The sequence below is a fragment of the Fringilla coelebs genome, assembly GCF_963513975.1.
Source record: "Fringilla coelebs genome assembly, chromosome: 4".
Taxonomy (NCBI): Eukaryota; Metazoa; Chordata; class Aves; order Passeriformes; family Fringillidae; genus Fringilla; species Fringilla coelebs.
In genome coordinates this window covers 8,744,992-8,764,359 of record NC_140032.1, presented here as the reverse complement: position 1 = coordinate 8,764,359, position 19,368 = coordinate 8,744,992, and the positions used below count along the sequence as shown (strand labels likewise).

The window sequence follows — 19,368 nt, the reverse complement described above, 5'->3', positions numbered from 1 at the left end:
TTATTTTCTGTGAAAAGAGATAAAACATCATCAAAAAATATCTATCTTGTTTGATGAAGATTAAGGAGGAAATAGTGTGTACTATTTCATTATTGGCATCAGCCTAGAAAATCACGTTTAGTGTTAATTAAATCCTCTGTAATATCTTTAATTTGAAAATAGAAGTGTATTAGAAATAGTCATTCCTTAGACCTCAGAAATATTATTCCCATTTTCTAACTGACGGCATTGGTTAGGAGAGCAGAGAGCTAGACAGAGAACCAGCAGTGCCAACTTCTAGTTCTGTATTTAGTAGACAGAACATGGTCCTGAACTTCAAATTAATCACTAGATGTGTAAGATGGGGCAGATGTACCTCTGCAGCTCCATGCAGCTCCTGAGTTAACTGGCAGTGCAGCTGAGCTGGTGGGCTGTTCAGGATGTTCAGGATGATGTGGATGAGAAACAGGAAGGTCCTTTAGCCAGGATGGAGAGCTAAGCTAAAGGAGCTGGGCTGCATTCAGTAGGTAAACTGGAGCATGTAGAGTTGTATCAAGTCTATTTTGCTGTCCAGAGAGAAAATTTCAGTCAATTTCATTGCTTCCACAGGTTTTTGGACATACATAAGATAGCACTTAATTCTGGTCCAAACCTGCTCCTGCTGTTTTACTTTTATCATGGAGGGGAGGTGATCAGTTGTTACAATGCTGAGAGGTTTTGAAAATCCTATTCTTTCATTCCTAAATCCTGATAAATTTATGATGAAGTTTTTATGTATATTGTAAGTTCTTCTAAGAAAGGACTTTTCCTTACCAAATACTCAAGATATATGGTGCTTTAATCCTGACTGAAGGCATGAGACACTATTCTGGAACAAACAATAATTGGTCTATTGTGTTTTTATTGCCCTGGTTTAATAAATGCAATTACTTTCACTTATTCCATTGATTGACTGTTTATTCATCTTTAATATTCACTGTTCTGATTTGTAACTTTTGCATGTCATTTCAATGGTTATCAGGATACTCTTGCTTTAATTAATTTACTTGAATTAGAAATTACAACTTTTCATGTAACTGTGTTCTCTTGCTATAGATGATCCTGGTCTTTTCATCTATTTCTTTTTTTGTGTCCTGTGTCCTAATTTCCTATTAAAAATATGTTAATCTGTTTCATTCTGCTTCTGACTGTGTTGTAAGTGACTAATAATTTAAGATCTATTATTAGAGCTCACCACACTGTTAGTCAATGTCACACTGTAATTTAAGGCAGTGTGAAACTATCTTAAGAAGCTGTGAAAAGTTATAAGTCATAACCATATTGATGTTTCAGCCATTTGTAAAGAATTATTTACTTGAATAACTGCAATTATTAAGAAAAGGTGTTAAGAAAAGTCTACAAGTGACATTTAATTTAAATCATGGAATCCCAGCATGGTTTGGGTTGGAAGGGACCATAAAGACCACCTTGTTCAACCCCCTGCCATAGGCAGGGGCACCTTCCACTAGACCAGATGGCTCCAAGCCCCATCCAACCTGGCTGTGAACACTGTCAGGGATGGGGCATCCACAACTTCTCTGAGTAACCAGTTCTAGTGCCTCACCACCATCATAAGGAAGAACTTCTTTATATCCTATTCAAAAAACCAAGCTATATTAACAAATCATAGTCTGTCTCCATAATTTCTTGTATTTTTCTGCAAATTATGTTGGTTTTAAGTGATACCTTGTCATGTCATCAAATCCCTGAATGACAAGCACAATTTGGGTTTACAACTATGACATTCATGTTTCCAGAATATAGGGAGAGGCAATTCTTAAGTCCATTAATGATTTTTAAATTTTCTTTGGATGCTTATTTTCACTTTAACTTATCCATGAATGGAAAGCACTATTAAAAATTGTTTGCATTTATTATGTGATGCCTCTGAAATTTTTCAGGTTAATTGCCCAGATCCATGACGAATTGTTGTTTGAAGTAGAAGATTCTCAAATCAAGGAATTCTCAGGTAAATACAATCTCTCTTGCCCTTTCCCTCCCACCCATTTTTACTCTCTATATCCTCTGATTTCTCAGAGAATAAAGAACTAATGTAGTGAGAAGAAGCATATTGATTCTCACAATTAAGAAAACGTATGCTAAGCAGATTTTTCTGAATGTTTTCCACCACTGGCTCTTATGTAGATAAAATGTCATATACTCATTTGGAATTCATTAGCATGATTATTTGTATTTAGTTTTTTAATCAAGATTTCATCATCCACTGTGTGAATCCTGTAAAAGTAAATAATATTTCCTCCAAGGTTTTAGAAAGAAAGAAACCAGTTTGAAGTACTTTAGATTAGGGGCTGTTACATAAAGAAGTATTCCATTCTTCATGTAAGATTATACTGTACTGCAATTTCTAAGTTAGTTTACTGCTTTTTTATATCAAGAAACCTTTATGATGGCACTCTCAAGGTTAAGGTTAGTAAAAGTTTGTGCCTATGTTTCCATGCTCTCATCTGGCTTACTTCCAGACATTATTCCCTAAGCCAGAGTTTGTGTCAGCATCTGGTACAAATTTAGCAAGTGAGGGCACATAGCAGACTGTTGGGTCTCTTCTCCAGTAAATTGTGGATTTATTCCTGTAGGCACCAAGTGTTTATTCACAAATGTTGGCCTAGTTTGAAGCTCAACAAAATGTTTGGCTAAACCCATTAGCATAATGTCACAAATATTTTAAATTAACCAGTACAAGAAATGCCTTCCATTACAGCACAAGCATTTAATAAAAAATTGATTTCATCATCCTGTGCTGCATTCATCTGAACAGTGCAATTTGCTATATTAGTCTCATTTCATCACTGATCCCTCTTGTGAATATTAGTTCAAAATGAGAGCATTAAAACTCTATCTAATCTAAACAAACTACCTGGGAAATATTTCAGCTCAATATATTCAGGGCATTGTAATGAATTAAGTTAATATATTTGCATTTGACCTCTAAATACAGGAGTTAAAATCTGATTTGAAGTTAAAAAACCATTATACCATTTATAGGAAATTGCAATATCTGTTCAGAAAAGGTAATGTCTAAAAGTGACATAGTTTCAGAGTTAGGAAACGTGGTGTATTGAAAGACATCTGTAGGACAGCATAGAAGGATTTTTATTATCTTATTTTGCATCAATTTACATAAAATATAGAGCTAATATTATACCCAAAAGATAAAAATGATTCATGGTTGATTATACATATAGAAAATCATTGATTCTGCCCCCATTGGGTCAAATTTAGTTCTCCATTACTAGCTGGAATTTGTAGCAAATTCAGAAAATCAATACTTTTCAAGTATAACAGAAAAAACCTCTAGCTATCATATGAATAATAGTAATACATTATCCCACTATGGAAACATGATGCCTGGAGGGTTTTTTTCTGAAAATGCAAAAAAGAGTGCAGTTCAAATACTCAACTTTAGAGTATGCACTGTGCAGTAATTAGTTTGCTGATCTCCAGGTCTGGCTGCAGGGTGCAGAACAAACATACCTGTAAATTCCTTCTTGTGCCTCAAAGTTATAATCCTGTAATTGAAGTTGCTAAAATGACCTTTAGAAAATGGACCTGGGCAGTCTAGAGGTGTGAGATACCTTGGAAATTGTCATTGCATTGGCTGCCAAACTTGAGTGTTCGAGACGGAAGTTTGTTTCATTCTTCTGATTAAAGATTGCATTTTCAATTTGTCTCTACTTTGCCTTAAGAGTAAAAGAAAAAAAGGAAATTCTGCATTGCAGGAACTTTCAGATATACTCCTGTCAGAACAGAAGAATGATAATTTATCTTATTCTTTACACAAAAGACCAACCTGAGATATTGATTTCCTTCCTTTTTGTTAATCACTGGGAGAGCCTTACTTGGAGTACTGCATCTGGTTCTGGGCTCCCCAGTACAAGACTGAAGCAAGTGCAGCAAAGGGTGACAAAGATGATGAAGGGTCTGGGGGGAGAAGGCAGGCTGAGAGACCAGAGACTGTTCAGCCTGGAGAAGAGAAGGCTCAGGGGAGCCTGCTAATGTATATATCTTAAGGGAGTGGGCATAGAGGAAGTGGTGGTGCCCAGTGACAGGAACAGAGGCAATGGGCAAAAACTGAAACACAAAAGGTTCCCTCTGAAGATCAGGGAACAACACTGTTTTACTCTCAGGGTGACTGAGCACTGGCACAAGTTGCCCTGAGAGGTTGTGGGGTCTCCATCCTTGGAGATGTAAAAAAGCCATCTGGAGAAGGTCCTGGGCAACCAGCTCAAGGTGGCCCCTCTGAGCAGCAGGGTTGGACCAGGTAACCTCCAAAGGTTCCTTTCAACTTCCCGGTGTTTTGCAAGTAGTTCTGCTACTGGTAGAAGAACTAATTCAAGGTGTCTTAAAAGGGTCCAAAGCTGGTGATTCTTCAGTCATTAATGAGGATTTTGGTTGATCTGAATAGCAGAGAAAGTGTGTATCTGCACTGGCATCTCACTTCCAGCCTGCTGGAGTGCTGAAGCACATCTCCCTATTGTCCCAGTCTGTGCTGGGAATGGTTTCAGTTCACATCGCAGAGCAGCCTGAGAACAGCTGACCTAGATTCCTTTCAGATGAAACTAAATAGGAACACTCTTTTCTCCTAATATTTTCCAATTATTTCAGGAGCTGCTAAGTAAGGTAACAGATTAGATATCTGAGAGTTAAACCAAAGAGGAGTCTGTAGGATGTGTGCTCCTAATTCACTTAAGTGCTTTGAAAGTACAAATAGAGTTTTCATCTCTTTACCTAAAATTCTCTCACCCTTTTTTAAAATCCTTACTCTTTTTGCTTTTATTTGCCAATATTCTTTAGCTGTCAGCTTTGTCTTTACATATCTAATGAGCTTTTGTCCATTCAGAAACTTTAAATTACAGAATCTGCTGACTTGCAGTTTCCAGCCTGCAGTTTAATGATCCAGAGAGAAATCTCAGTTGTACAGCTCAGTAAAGGGAAGGACGTGGACTTGAAGCTAAAGAGCAGTGTTTGAGGGTTTTAATGGATTACACTTCAGTGCTGTGTTATTCTCCTACATTTAATGTGATCCAAGAAGTACTGGCCTACTATTCAGCCTGTTTGCATTCTGATTCCAGTCATGCTTCTGATCTACTTTTTCAGGAAAGCAACAACAAATATATATCTCCTTTTTCTTGTTTGTAGAATGAACATGAAACTTAAAATATTTTTAAGATTTATAGATTAAGAACATAAAGGTAAATAGTATTATTTCATTAGATCTTAATGTGGGATATAAGCCTTCCCAGCAGCATTTCCCTGATGGAAGAGTCTCTTTTGAATTGCTTCACAACATTAAAATGTCCTTTTGCTTCTTAGACTCTCTTGAATGGCAGCTGAAAATTGCCACAAGGAATTGTAGTATTTCTTTTGTCCTGCATAGGATTTCATATGCTCCCATAAGAATTTTCAGGACTTTACAATATACAGAAATCCCATTTATAGTGCATCTAATAATGCACAAATAATTTGGAATCTTTTGAATCTAATAAACAAGAGGACAAGCAAACAAGCCAAGAAGTGTTCTTTTTTTTTCTGATCTACTTCTGCACAAAGTACTGCATGAGGTGGGTCATCTCAAGGTCTCATCTGTATTTTGGAAGAATACCTTCTTCAAAAAGAATCCATTGCCCACAGTTTTATAGTACACATATGGCTCACTCTGAATGGACAAGGCAGAACATCATTTATTTGTAATAAGGTTTTGACTGCCCAAGCTTTGACATACTTTGAAATACAATGAAGCACATAGTACTCTGAATGGTGCAATTTTCATCAATGATATGGAATATTGTTTCCTTCAATTCTCTGTTTAGGGCAAGAACATGACAGCAAAAGAGCTTTTTAAAATCCTAATTTCCTATTAGAGGGTGCTTGGGAAGTTCAAATCAAAACATTTGGCAGAAATTCGTTTTGCTTGGGCAGAAGACTCTCAGCTTTACCATCAATAATCTGCCTGGTTTCTGGCCAGCTTGCCTATCTGGCTTCCTCACATCTTGAGCTCTCCAGCAGCCCAGGAAGCAGAAAGGCAGATGATATTATGGGAATGCCAAAAACTGGGTTCTTGGATCTGAGAAGGCTCAGTGCCTCTGAGTCCTGAAGTCTGTGTAATCAGGTAGACAGTCTGTCCCCAAATCAGACTCTGGAAGAGTATTTAGGACTGGCAGAATTCAATTTTTCATTTTGTGGGGACTGTTTCTGACTCTGGTGTTCCATGCTGTGTTTGAACTGCCTCTTTGGCCTTGGATTATGCTGAATGCATTTCAGCTAAAAGGGGAAACACATTTTGTGGGAAAGAAAAGCCAATTTTTTTTTTTTTACGGTCCAGGGATACCTGTAGTTACAACTGTAGAATCTGGCTTCTAATGTGTGTTCTATAAATAGCTGGTGAGTTTGAAAGGTGAACTTTGCCAGTGGCAATTACTGTGGACTCTTCTACGCCTTTCTCTCTGCTTGATTGCATCCATTAGTGTATAATTAAATGAAAGATACTTGGTACTTGAAATAACATCTTTTTGTGGAAATAGATGTATTCCAGTGCTTTGTGTTCAATATCACAGTGCATTAGAGTAATTTTTAAAGGTTTTTTTAGAATTCATTTATAATTATACAGTATTGATAGAATTAAAGAATTTCTGCATCTCTTTGTATTTTTGATACATGTACAATGTAGAGTTTGAAACACTTTTTCTAATACTTTACCAAGTATAAAATATTTCAGCTGAAGTCCTTACCTTAAATTTAAGAACACTGAAATGACCAGTCAAAAAAAAACCCCCAAAAAACAAAAAGCCAAAAAAAGCCAACCAAACAAACAAAAAAACCAAAACAAAAAAAACCCAAATAGCAGAACACAACCAAAAAGAAAAAGCAAAACAACAATCAATATAAATTAAACCTATTTATGTTGGTATTAAGATCACTTGCTACCCAAAGAATAATATCTTAGTCTTTTTTTTAACATCTGCCAGTACACATTTTTGGCTCACATGCAGATTACATGAAATTTCACTTAATTCTGCTGCAATTTTATGCTTACTTGGTACTGAGACAACTGCATTAAAATGTGCACATGTTCAAAAGGGGACTGCAGGAACAGAAGAACAAAAGAATGAACTGGTCATCACAAGTTAGTGACATTTTCTGTCCTCTGAGCTGCCTTTTTCTAACTTGAAAAACACTGGTGCATACACTAAAGATGCCTCTAGATAGCTTTCAATTTGCAAAAATCCCTGTTCCATAGATCATATGTCTGACCAGCTTTGACATGTTTCTGGAGTCATAATTTCATAGGTGAGTGCACTTGAAAAATGTCTTCAGTTTGATAGGGACAAATAATCTTTTGTTCCACAGCAGGCATGCGTGTCTTATCTTTGTTCCTATTCACAGCACTTTCAATAAGCATATTTATTCTGGTCAGTATCAAGAAAATCTAATATATGGTAAAACATATGTTAAAATTTCAGTTCCTCTATAATCTTTTAACTTTGCTGTCACCATTTTTTATACACAATATTTTAGCATGTATACTTACCTTACAAAGCATTTCAAAATGAGTATAATTAACAGCTTTCCTAATTGCTGACTATGGGTTTTGAGGGATAACTTGCAAAGATTGGGAGAACAGCATTTTACAGATGCCATTGCAGTACATGGCTGACTGTAAAGAAACATAAAATTAATAATTTATGTGCCCTAGATATACTAGATTCTTGACTGAACAGAAATAATCATTATGCCCAAAGTCTCCAGTCTAAATCTTAGAAAAGAAACAGAAAATTAAGAGTGGTAGAGACAGATTTATTTAGACACTGTAGTTGTCTTTTTTAGTGACTACACTCTAAAATGTATACAAGATAAAGAAGATATAGTTGTGTACGTTTGATTATTTATTGTGAGCCTTGAGAAAGAGGGAGATTTTCAAGGAGATTTGAGAAAATAGTGGAAGAATCAGATATTATATACATGGGACTAAAGGGAACCTTTCCTGTGATTACATACCCCCATGCCATATGGTCTCTTTTATAAATTATCATCTTCATATGAAAAATTACTCCCACTAAGGACTATTCCAGAATTTTGTCTCTCCAAAATCTAGAACTTTAAATTTTCAGCCTAAATGTATTCAGCCACTATACCTATTTATTTTTGTGCAAAGACTGTAATGTATTTAAATTCTTCCTTCTTCACTGTTTACAGTCTTAGCAGACCACTGAACAGGAATGGCAATCCAGCTGCTTTTTCCTGATATTTGCAAAGGAGTGGTTTCAAAAGGCTGAAATGCAGGCACAACAACTTCAGATTGCTTGAAATGAATGGCTTTACTAAACTCTGGGTAGAGAAAAGTCAGTGTGACATGAGAAAGAGAACAGGGAGCTGAACTGACAGAAAAAAAGGAAAGAAGAAAATGAAGCAAACCCATGGAGAGGTTTTTAATGGTTGTCAAAGTGAATGAGGAACCATTGGGTTTGTTCACTGATGTGGCCACTTTAATCTGTGCATTTTAAAATTAAGAGTATTTAAGAATGCAGCAAGACTCTGATTGTGCCAGATGCCTTAGAGCAAAAAGTGTGTGAACCAACAGAGAAAGACGTTGCAGTCATTGCTGCCATCATGAATCCCTTTTTGGGGATAACAGCTAAACAGGACAGAACTAGTCCAATTCAGTGGTCTAGAGAACTTGGGGAAAACAGGTCTCACTCAGTGCATGGGACACGGCAGCCTTTGTCATATCCCTCACTTATTTCAGCCCACAAGTGATGCTGCTGACTCATGCTCCATCTCTTACTGTCTGTTGGAACTGTTTTGTCAAAAAGACCTATTCCTCTCCTGGCCCAAAGGCTCTGTTGGTGTTTATTTATCTAACACAAGAAATGTTAAGCTGCCCAGAGTTGAGTGTGCCCTTCATAAGTGTCTGGTGGAACACACAGAGCTGAGTGATTCTGTGTGAGAAGTGCAGAATTCAGGTGTTATCCTCTCAAGAGTTTTGTGTAGTCATAGCTTGGAAAAAATGTTTATCCAGGACTGATTGGCAACACACTGAGCCTTCTGAAGGCATCCCACCTGGCTGGGGTGCCCCAGCATCTGCTGCATTGCTGACCTCCTGGAGCTGACAGCTTGCTGAAGTTCAGAGTGGGCTTCTCAAGACAGAGGCAGTCCAACACTCCTCTATTAATAGCCATGTTGACTTGGACTGGATTACAAATGAGTAATTATTTAGGCCAGCACTTCTCCTTTCACAATCTGTGGATTGCAGTGTTTGTTTCTGCTCTTGAAAAATGTTGTTCTGTCCCACAGTGGACCATGAACTACATTAAATCTAACGTGAAGCAAGTGTACAGGTGTAGCTGTACGTAGATGTGTCAACAAATGTCTTTGTTTCCTCAGCTCTGGCACTTGATCTGCTGATACTTTGAGTTACTGCATAGTTTGGACTTCATGAAAAGCTTATGACAGCTCATTAGCACACAAATCTGAGTGAGCCAGCATGGTCTGATCACTGTTCAGGCAGAAGCTGGTTATCCTCATCATTATTATCAGGCCAGCCTCGGTGTCAATGACACGACATGAAACATTACAGACTGCTTTTCATTGTTGGCATCATTAGAAAAGGTTTTGGCAGCAGCCAGAGCAACAACATCCACAGCTTCTTAGAGTTCTTGTCACTCCTTTGCCTCTAACCTCAGCTGCCAAAGAGCTGTGATGTGTAGTGAGGGATCACTTCAAAGGAAGCTGCTCAGTAATCATGTGGGTTTGCTCTGGCAGCTCATATCACAGCCCCTGCTCCTTCTCAGGCCTCTGAGGCACATGACCACATACATTATTTAGTCACCCATCCTGTCAGAGCAGGGCAGGTTCTGGGGCCACCTGGTATTCCTGCTTCACTTTCACTAGCCAAAAATATCTTCCATTTTAAAAGCTGTAGATCCGCTCCCTGATTTTTATTAGAACAGTGTGTGTTGAAGCAGCAATCTTTGTCAAGCAAAACACTAATTAGCAGGAGCAGTGATGGTAAATCTGATCCCAGATGATTGTTTTGGACTAATTATAGATGCATTTGCACAGTAATAGTGAGCATAGTGTTATGGCATGATGAGTTGTTAAGTTACAAGAATTATACTGAAGTTTAATTGTTTAGAGTCCTGATAGCTCCACTACCCCACAGGGATGATTTTTTAAAAAAATTGGCTCTGATCTTTTTACTTTGAAGAGTAAAATATTTTTTAATGTTCAGATTCTTGTGGGCTTTTTTCATAGCTTCTTTTTTAAAGTGAGTTTTATAGTTGCACAAGAAAATTAAAATATATAAATTGTCATCAAACAGATAGTTATGAGCACTGAAGTTGAAAATTGAGCACTCACACATGCTCTATATACCTTTATATGAAATGTAGTTGTGCTATACTTCTTTATATATGGGATATATAAATTAAATAATTCTGCAAATTTTACCCAAAAATTTGATTTAAATAAAAAAATTAAACTGTTCACAAGAGATAAAATATCACTTTAAAATAATCTGGAAAAGTTGTAAATTATAATTTTTTAATGCAACAGAAAATAAAAAACTATTTTATACATATATATATATATATAAAACAATTCTAACATGGAAAATAAAGCTGAAGGTTTTGAAATTTACCTTACAGTACTGGTAAAAAGAACAATGGAGTCCCTGCAGGAAACCACAGCCTTGGAAGTGCCACTGAAGGTAGGGACAATTTTGAATTTCCATTTCTTTCTCAGGCATGCTTAGCTTTGTACATCATCATCATTATCATATTAGGAATCTAGAAACAACTATTTTGCTTTTTACTTCAATCGTTTCATTTTCGTATTTACAGTAATTGCTTTCTCAAATGACTATAAAAGTTCCAAAGGAAAATAACTGAAAGAAAGGATACTCCCTTTTGGAAAGTGAGATTGTTGTAGCAATGCATTTGGTAATTTAAAAATCTATTTCATTCATTGCCATGAAACTTCTGTTGGGTGTGGTAGAGTGAGAAATATGTCCCTTTAATATGTGCCTGGCTTTCTAGATGTGCCAGGCATTCATTACTGCTGAAAAAATATTGCAAAAGATCTTTCTCCAGTAATTTTCACTTAGAAAATGGGTCTATTTAACATTTCTGTGTGGATGCCTAACACACAAAGGAAAGAAAATTACTGGTCATTGCTAAAGGTAGAGGACATCATCTACCAGACCAACATCTGTAGAAAGTGAATAAGTGACTACACAGCTATCTATGTATTGGACCTAATTGTAATTACATTATAAAATAGTTATGTTTTGCTCTCTACAAAACTGGTACCTGTCACTGTAGCCTACTGCTCAGCTTTTGTTGCTTGGTAAAAGGCTAAAGCTCCTGGGAATCCCTAAACTTCAGGGAGCAACAACCCAAGGGTGTCCAGTGTCCTGACAAATGGAGTACTTGGTGATGCCAGGTCACTCCCTCAGCAGTAATACTCAACAAGATTCAGGGACAGAAACAGCTTTATTCCAATTAGTTCAGAAATGGTTGCAACATACAGACTTGCACTCATGGAAACAGTTGAAAAAGAAAACTACTTGATAATTTGTCTTGTATTTCTTCCTGCAGATCTTCTGTATCTATTGCAGAATTCCAGCCACTTTGTGAGGCTTTCTCTGGAGGTCTTGCAGTTACAAGACCCTTTGTGGGTCCTTAGGGAGCCCATCCTTCCCACAAAAATTGAGAAAGGATAATGAAGGGTATCCAAGATCTAAATTAGTCTTCCTGCTTCCCATACTGATTTCCCCCTCACTGTTCACTTAACCTTTGTAAGATTTTACATTCCTGTTTACTAAATATGGTTCAGTGAGACTTTTTGGCCACACTGGAATTATAAATCTCTTGCACTGATAGTCCCAAGCTTGGCAAACTGCATTTCTGTTGGTTGCTTACATTGTACACCTGTGTTTGCTTTTCTTCTTTTGTTACAAATTCCTTGGGGGGCAAAAAAAAAAAAAAAAAAAAAAAAAAAAAAAAGCCAGAGTGTTTTTCAAGGTATATTACATTTAAATATTTTTAATTACTGTATTAGACACCTGGCATTCATGCTGCTATAAGGTTCTTAAAAATAAACAAATATGGTACTACTGGTGGCATATAAAACGAATAGCAGCACTAGAATCCTTTCTGGATAGGAAAAGTTTAAGGAGACTTTTTGGTGGTCATGAAATAAATATAAGCACTGTTATAGGTTTCTAGGAAAGACAAATGTTTACATGGTTACTGAGAGTGTTCCTAGTTGCAGGGGTAGAATATCATTTTAGTGTTACATTTTTCAGACTAACCATTAAGTGGTAGAAGGTTTCAATGTCCTGTGGACAAATGGGACACACCTTGTTATTCACCTCTGTAAGGTGTTTTACTGTCACACACTGGCAAATCCTTCTAAATGCATTAAACAGATGGATTCAAGATGTCATTCCCATGAGAGCAACAATTCTTCTTTAAACACCAACTATGCCTTAGTAGGTGAAAAGAAACACATTCTTAGACAATAAGTAGTTATCTGGGGTTTTCAAAGATTAGGACTTTTTAGTAGGCAGTGGAAGGATTGGAGATACACATTTCATTACCCTTGTTTGGTCTCCTTTTCTAAGCAAATTACTGTAGCAATCCTGACATGCTTCTGCTCGTGCAGGATGTTAGACTACATCCATCATGGAGATACTTAACTTCCTCTGAAGCCTCAAAAAGAGATCAATGACAGGGGCCAGATAGAAAACATAAAGTTTGTTCTCAGAGAAGAAATTGAGAGTGATCTTTAAAAAAACGTCTGGTTTTTTGTTCATGTTGTTTACCCTTCTGTACAGTAGGAAAATGTCTTTTAGGATTAGAGATGTTGAAGATGAAAAGATTTTTGTGAAATGCTCCTGCTCCCCTTCAGCAGACTTACTTCAACTAAATATGTGTTATGTGCTCCCTTAAATATGAATATTATTTCTTAATAGGGAGATAAAATGTCACTCAAGTAGAGCACACATATAGTCTTAATGTGGAGACATCTCTTTTTCTTCTTTGAGGTAAAGGATGCTTTTTCTTTGAAGTAGCTTTTTTTTCCCAAAATATAGTCCATGCTAATGAGGCAGCTTTCATGTCAACAAATCTACTGTGTACAGCAGCAAAACAAACTGAAATTAAGCCAAAGCAACAATAAAAATACCCCAGAACTTGAAAAGTGAGGGGGTAAAAAACCCTAGTATTTTTATGCATTGCTGACAAAGTTGCTGATGATAAACATCAAAATCATCATTTGTAGCTCTTTTAAAAGCATGAGATGAATTTTGCTTTAGTGTATTCATTGCAATTCAGCAACATGTATTTGCTATTTGAAAACTAAAGCTTTGTTTAAATTGTTAGGGTATTTTTATCAGAACTGTAGCAATAATTGAGTATTAGTACAAATGAAGAACATTTCACATTGGATAGGCATGTAATCTGGAGCAGTATCACATCCAAAGGGAAAAGCAAAAAGAGTAATCTTGCTGTATGTGATGTGTTTATTTGTTTAAATTTTTATTTTTTTTCCCTGACAGGTTCCCTTGAAAGTGATTCTCACCACTGGGAAATCATGGGGGTGTATGACAGAATTGCAGGAGATGTAAAGCAGTCATTGGGGATGTTATTCAGTACCCAAACACCTCATTGGCCTGTGCTGATTCCTGGCTGAATCACTAGGCAACAGCGCTGCTGGATCTTTCATAAGCACCTAATACTCTGCATGTGAATTTTTTTACTTCATTTTGTCTGTAGCCCTAGGCAACAGCAGTGAGATAAAACTGGTTTTTACCAGTTCATTGTGTTTCCTTTAGCCAAGGTATCCAGCAGGGAGCTGCTTTTGTTCACAGCTAAATTACTACATGTAAGAAATGAAACAAGACAGTATTAACCCTTTGGGAGCATCTCAAATATATTTGAGTTACACAGATGTTTAGACTTTAATGTTAAATATTTTGTGAAGTGCTTGTGTAGAAATACTTATAAGCTGGCAGTATTTGAACTGTGTCAGATGCTTGACTGTTGTGTTCAGCTTATTTGTATTTTGTGAGTAGAATGTACTGCTTGGTGTTCATAACATATCAACTGTCCCATTCCTCAGACTTAGAAAAAGAGTTAATGAACCTAATTTTTGTCTAGAATTTTGGAGCAAAACAGATAAAGAAAACTAGAAGCTTAAATGTATTAAAAATAAGGAGATTGTTGTCCATTCAATTAATTTCAAACTGACTTTGCACCATAGCCTTAGCATACTTTAGACAAATTATTACAGTTTTGCCTAATCTATTATTTCTATTACTGATATAATAACAAATATTGTTTAGATAAATATTAGGATTCAGCCTTATCCTTTTTTAGGATTCAGGCTTTTACTTCAATGTTCGGATTTTTTATTAGTAATTCGTTTTCCTGTAGAGTTTATTCTTCAAATGAGATTTGTTTCATAACATTACTGTTTTACAAATTCTGTCTCTGTGCTTGTGGAATATGAAATTGTCCTTGAAGTCTACTAATTATTCAGAAGTTAAAGCCAAGCACAAAACTTTTAAGAGTTGTTCAGTATGTTTCAGCATTAGATGTCAAATTATCACAGTAATACAATTTAAATTCTAAAACGGTATGATTGTAAAGACTTTGCAGCATTTTTAATTTGTATAATTAATTAATTTTACTTTGCACTTAAAGCCATTAAATTATTAAACATTGTTTTCCTATGTTGCTTATTAATCATACATAACCTGTCAGCTGACGTGAGTCAGTAGTTTCTAAAAATTGATTCTTATAAAACTGGCATTGATCATGTAAGCAAAGTCAGAACCTGCTGCACATTAATTGAGGTCAGATTTTGGCAGGGGGATCCAGCCTGCATGGCTGTGACACCGTGCCAGGTGCTGGGAGCAGGGGCCCTGATCCCACCTCTCCAGCAGAGAGGAGGTTGCACAAGTTTTCTTCTGTTGTTTGCTTTTTTCAAGCCCTCTGTGTTTGTAGTGGCATTGGATAAGTGCAAAATGTTCTATCTCATCTCTTTCACTCCTCTTGAAGATCTATTGGTTTTGGGAGGTCTCTACTAACTAAGCCCTGTTTCTGTAACACTACATTGCTAACCTTCCTACCACATGGAGGAAATAATAATTTTGGTACATTCCCAGCTGATTTTCACCTTGTGCATTTTTCTTAGGATGCATACTTTACAATTAGATGGATGGTGTATATTTTCAAACCCCTTCAGCCTAACAAAACCAAAAACATGCTTAAGAACAAAAAGAACCTCAATCCACTGGTGTGAATTGACATCTGTTCAAATCTGAAACTACAGAACTGCAGAGGTCACCATACAAATTTTCAAACACAGCCCTTCACAAATGACTGTCAGTCACAGTTCCCCAGACATGTGCACTTTGTGTAGGTTGTCATACAAGAGGCAAAGTTAATATTTTATTCTGCTTGTGTCACAGTTTCTTCAGGGTTTTGAATTCCCAAAGATTCAGCTAACAGAAGGAAGAAGGCCAAGCAATAAAGCACCTCTTTATCACACGTGTCCAAGGGCTCATTCTGTGTGCACTGCTGTGAGGACAAAAGGCAAACTGGCATAACTGGAGGATTCTTGCTGACCAAGCCTTGAGACTTGGTGAAGTTTGTGTTCCCCAACTTGCAAGATACATACCATGAACTTGGGATATCATTCCAGTGCTCCAAATTCTGCAGTACAGAAACTGAGAAACTCTCTCCACTTGGGAAAGAGTAGTGTTTGCAATTCATTTCCCAGTGAGGTCCTCTGGACAAGGCATCAGTTTTAGCTCACTTGTGTGCTGATCTATGTATAATCATAAAATCTGTGCAGTGCAGTTTTTCTAAACCTTAGTTGAGGTCTGAATCTAAAGAGCCATTATAGGAAGCAAGGCCAGTCCTGACCACAGATTTCCTCCCAAATAAATATAGGTGAAAATATTCAGTATTTGATGACTGCCTCAAATTCCTTTGGGTGGCACAATAATTTCACACCACAGAACTCAAGACCTTTATTATAATAAATAACCACCTTGTGAGGTTATTTTGGTTCTGCATGAAAGGGACTTTAAAACATGGTTAGGCTTGAGCAGGAAAAATCATAAGAGCACTTTTGCATCCTTAAAGCTCTCAATTTGGTCTCTAAAAGGATTCTGTTTTCCTCACAACCTACAAAGAGGCACTGGGAGAGCAAGAAACAAAAACTTCTGTTTGAATTGCAGAACCCTACAAAAGTACTGATCAATGAGCATGGCAAATCACAAAATAAATGGGCAGGGGGAAATAGCTAGTTGTACTTAGTTCCAGATATCCTTTGTGAGCAGGAATTTCACTAATTGATTCTCTGAACACAGTAACAACACCCTTTTGAACTGGTTTGTGTCTGGGTTTAATTTCAAGCCTGTCTTTGATGGCCTGAATCTTCCTTTAGCTCATCTGTAAATCTCTTTGTTTGCCATGTGAAGTAGTGGGGAAAGAGCACTATTGAGCTCAGTGAGTGTGGGAAATGGAACAGCTCAGCTGTTTGCTGGTGTTTGCATGGGATGGCATGACCAAAGCTTCCCTGCTTGCAAATTTTGTCGTGTCCACATACAACTGTGGGACAGCAGGACTCTGATCTTCAGTGCTGGTCCAACTTGATAATAACCATAGCTCAAACACTCAGATTTTATGTGAGCAAGACATCTTAAACATGGGGAGGGGAAAAAAAGTGTGAGTTTTTGTAAAGTAAGAGTAGATTAAGAGATTGAATCTACTAGATCACCCAGGACATTGTTTTATTTATGTTAATGATTAAGAAGAAGCCCTTAAAAATACACTAATTTCATTTTTTGGGAGTCAGCAAAACCTATTCCTCTCATTTCTTATTTAATCTGATTTGAAAAGGAGGCCAAATAAGGTTAGTTCAAGGTTGTTGAACAAGGTTCAAGGTCGTTGAACAAGATTCCAGGGTGAAACATCTTTTCTTGCTTCACCACTAGAAGACCAGATTGGACAAATCCCTGAGTATCCTCTTTTTGACCTCATAGCTCACCCTGCTTTGAGCAGGAGGTTGAACTGAAGACCTCCTGAGGTCCCATTTAACCTGAGCTTTGGTCCTGTGTCATTCCTCAGTTAGACAACAGCAATCACCTGGGTGGAAGACAAACCAGAAATTCCCTTTAAACATTCTGCTGCACCACATTAAGCACATAGTGCCATTCCAGAAGAAGCCCCAGAAGTGTTTTGGAATTTGCCTTCCCACCTGTGTTGCCTCATTCTGTGCCAGCATTTACTATATTCCCTGGCTCACAGGCTCACTTTTGGCTGGCATGCTTCCTTTTGGTATTAGCACATTGTCAGAAACATTCAGGGAGTGGAAAGGAATAGTTTTTTCTGCCATTCTGCAATGGTTTTAGTAGAGAGTGGATCTCTGAGTTTAAAATAAGTTTCAATTGTGCCTTTGTCTTTACCTTGCTGGGAAAGATCCCCAGCCTAATGATCAGCTCATCCCTTCTGGAGACAGCAGCCAGACTGTTGTCTCTGGTCAGCTGGTTCTCTTGAGACATATTTGAAGGGCACTCCTACCACCTGTTTCTGGAAGTCCCTTTTTTGTTATCAAGCATGTTGTTATTATCTACTCTGAGTTCAGGCAATTTTTTATGCTGTCTGCTTATGTTTTGAATTGTGGAGATCCAGCTTCCAGCCAACGTTTGCACATTTTTTGTGCAGTTTTCCATGTCACCTTCTCCATTCAAGGTTAATTAGTTGGACAATTTTTAGCTCCTTTCTTCTTCAACTTTTCTTACAGAGACAATTTTCCATTGCTAACCTTTCCTCTCACTCCTCATAGATACTGTTATTATTTCTAGTACAAATCTCACTATTGTCCACAAGTTTAAAAAAATTGCTTATAATTTTACCTCTAATCTTTGTGCCCTCAGTTCATTCCTCTGCCATTTGGCATGACATTTATGCATTGATGGCTTTTTGGAGACTGTTCTCTGGCTACCTCGATTTTTCCTGGTCAATTTTTCCAGGCTATCAGAAATTGACTGTAGAAATCCTCTCTGGTTCCCCCCCTCCCTACATTTTTTGGCAGCTTCATCTGCTGTGCACACTGAATTTCTCACATCTAATTATTCAAAAGTGTCATGCATCAGATTACAATCCCATTTTCCAATTTGTGTGTTAAGCAGAGTGCTGTAGTTACAGGCTCCTGAGAATCAACCTCCATCCTCCCCACGAGTGGCTGCTGCCTGCAACACTGCCTTTCTCTACAGAATTGGCTGAAACAAAATTAAATATCTCCCTGGGTTACTTGGCCTCTTTGCACTGATCCATTAGTCCATATCCAGCTGAGTCCAGAAATTGGTTAATTGCTGATTTATCCTAAATGTTTTATTGGTATCTGGTTAGGTGAAGAAGACAAGTGTCCTCAGGACTTCTGCCAAATATTTTTTCCCTCTCTTTTTAACTCTAAGCTATGCCCCAGAGCCTGTTCAGGCTGATGATTGACTCCAAACTGCATGTGAAAGACACCTATAAGAACTTCATTTCTTCACAATGAATAAATTCTGCAGCAGTCTGAAAGCTGAGCCACCCTACTCTCCTGCCAGCAATCCCCATCTCTGTTTATCTTCCCATCCATTCACTTGAACTGTGATGTTAAATTAAATAAGCTTCCCAGGGAGGTTTTCCTTTAAATATAATGAGCTTTTGTAACATATGAGCTGGGAGAAGTCAACATCTTCCCTTGAGGCCTCTGTGGGTCTCGGATGAGGTTAAAAAAGTGTTGTAAATGTTGGGCTGTAGTCAAACTCTCTGGCTGCTTCTGAACTATGGCTTGTGATACATTTGGTTTTTCTTCTGGAGCTGATTTGTTTTTAATCCTTTCACTTCTTCTCATACCTGACCTAAAATTTAACCTTCTCCTGGCATTATCCATATCCTTTAACACCTTCCATTCTCTGGAAATCAGGTTAGTAAAAATCTCTTTAATACATCCCACACCTCCAGTCTGGGTGGACATTTATCATTGCACAACAAACCAAATCTTTTTCTGCAAAGAATCATATATTTTTTTCCTGGGAAGCTCTTGAATCCCGTTTATATTGCTTTTGTACAATTGAAATCTTGCTTTAAATCCCTCTGGCCAACAGGTTTATAATTCAAAAGGATTTTAACACAATGGAATAGTGGTATAAGATGAATATAAAGAAGTGAGGATAAATGCAAAGCTTCACACAAAAGCAAAACCAGTTAGCTAGCCAAATGCAGGCAACATATTTCCTAAACTGTAGGGAATGGCTAGTTAGGTATCAAT

General features: G+C 37.2%; 1 protein-coding gene across 1 annotated transcript in view; it reads left to right on the top strand.

The window, feature by feature from the left end:
• Window positions 1-13,663, top strand: part of POLN (DNA polymerase nu) — a gene marked incomplete at both ends in the record, with an annotated part of 90,428 nt that extends 76,765 nt beyond the window's left edge. Inside the window, 3 exons of the mRNA XM_084205111.1 lie at window positions 1,920-1,987; window positions 10,680-10,741; window positions 13,595-13,663. Coding sequence (XP_084061237.1) covers window positions 1,920-1,987; window positions 10,680-10,741; window positions 13,595-13,663 — 199 coding nt within the window. The remainder of the gene's footprint in view (window positions 1-1,919; window positions 1,988-10,679; window positions 10,742-13,594) is intronic.
• Window positions 13,664-19,368: the final 5,705 nt, after the last annotated feature.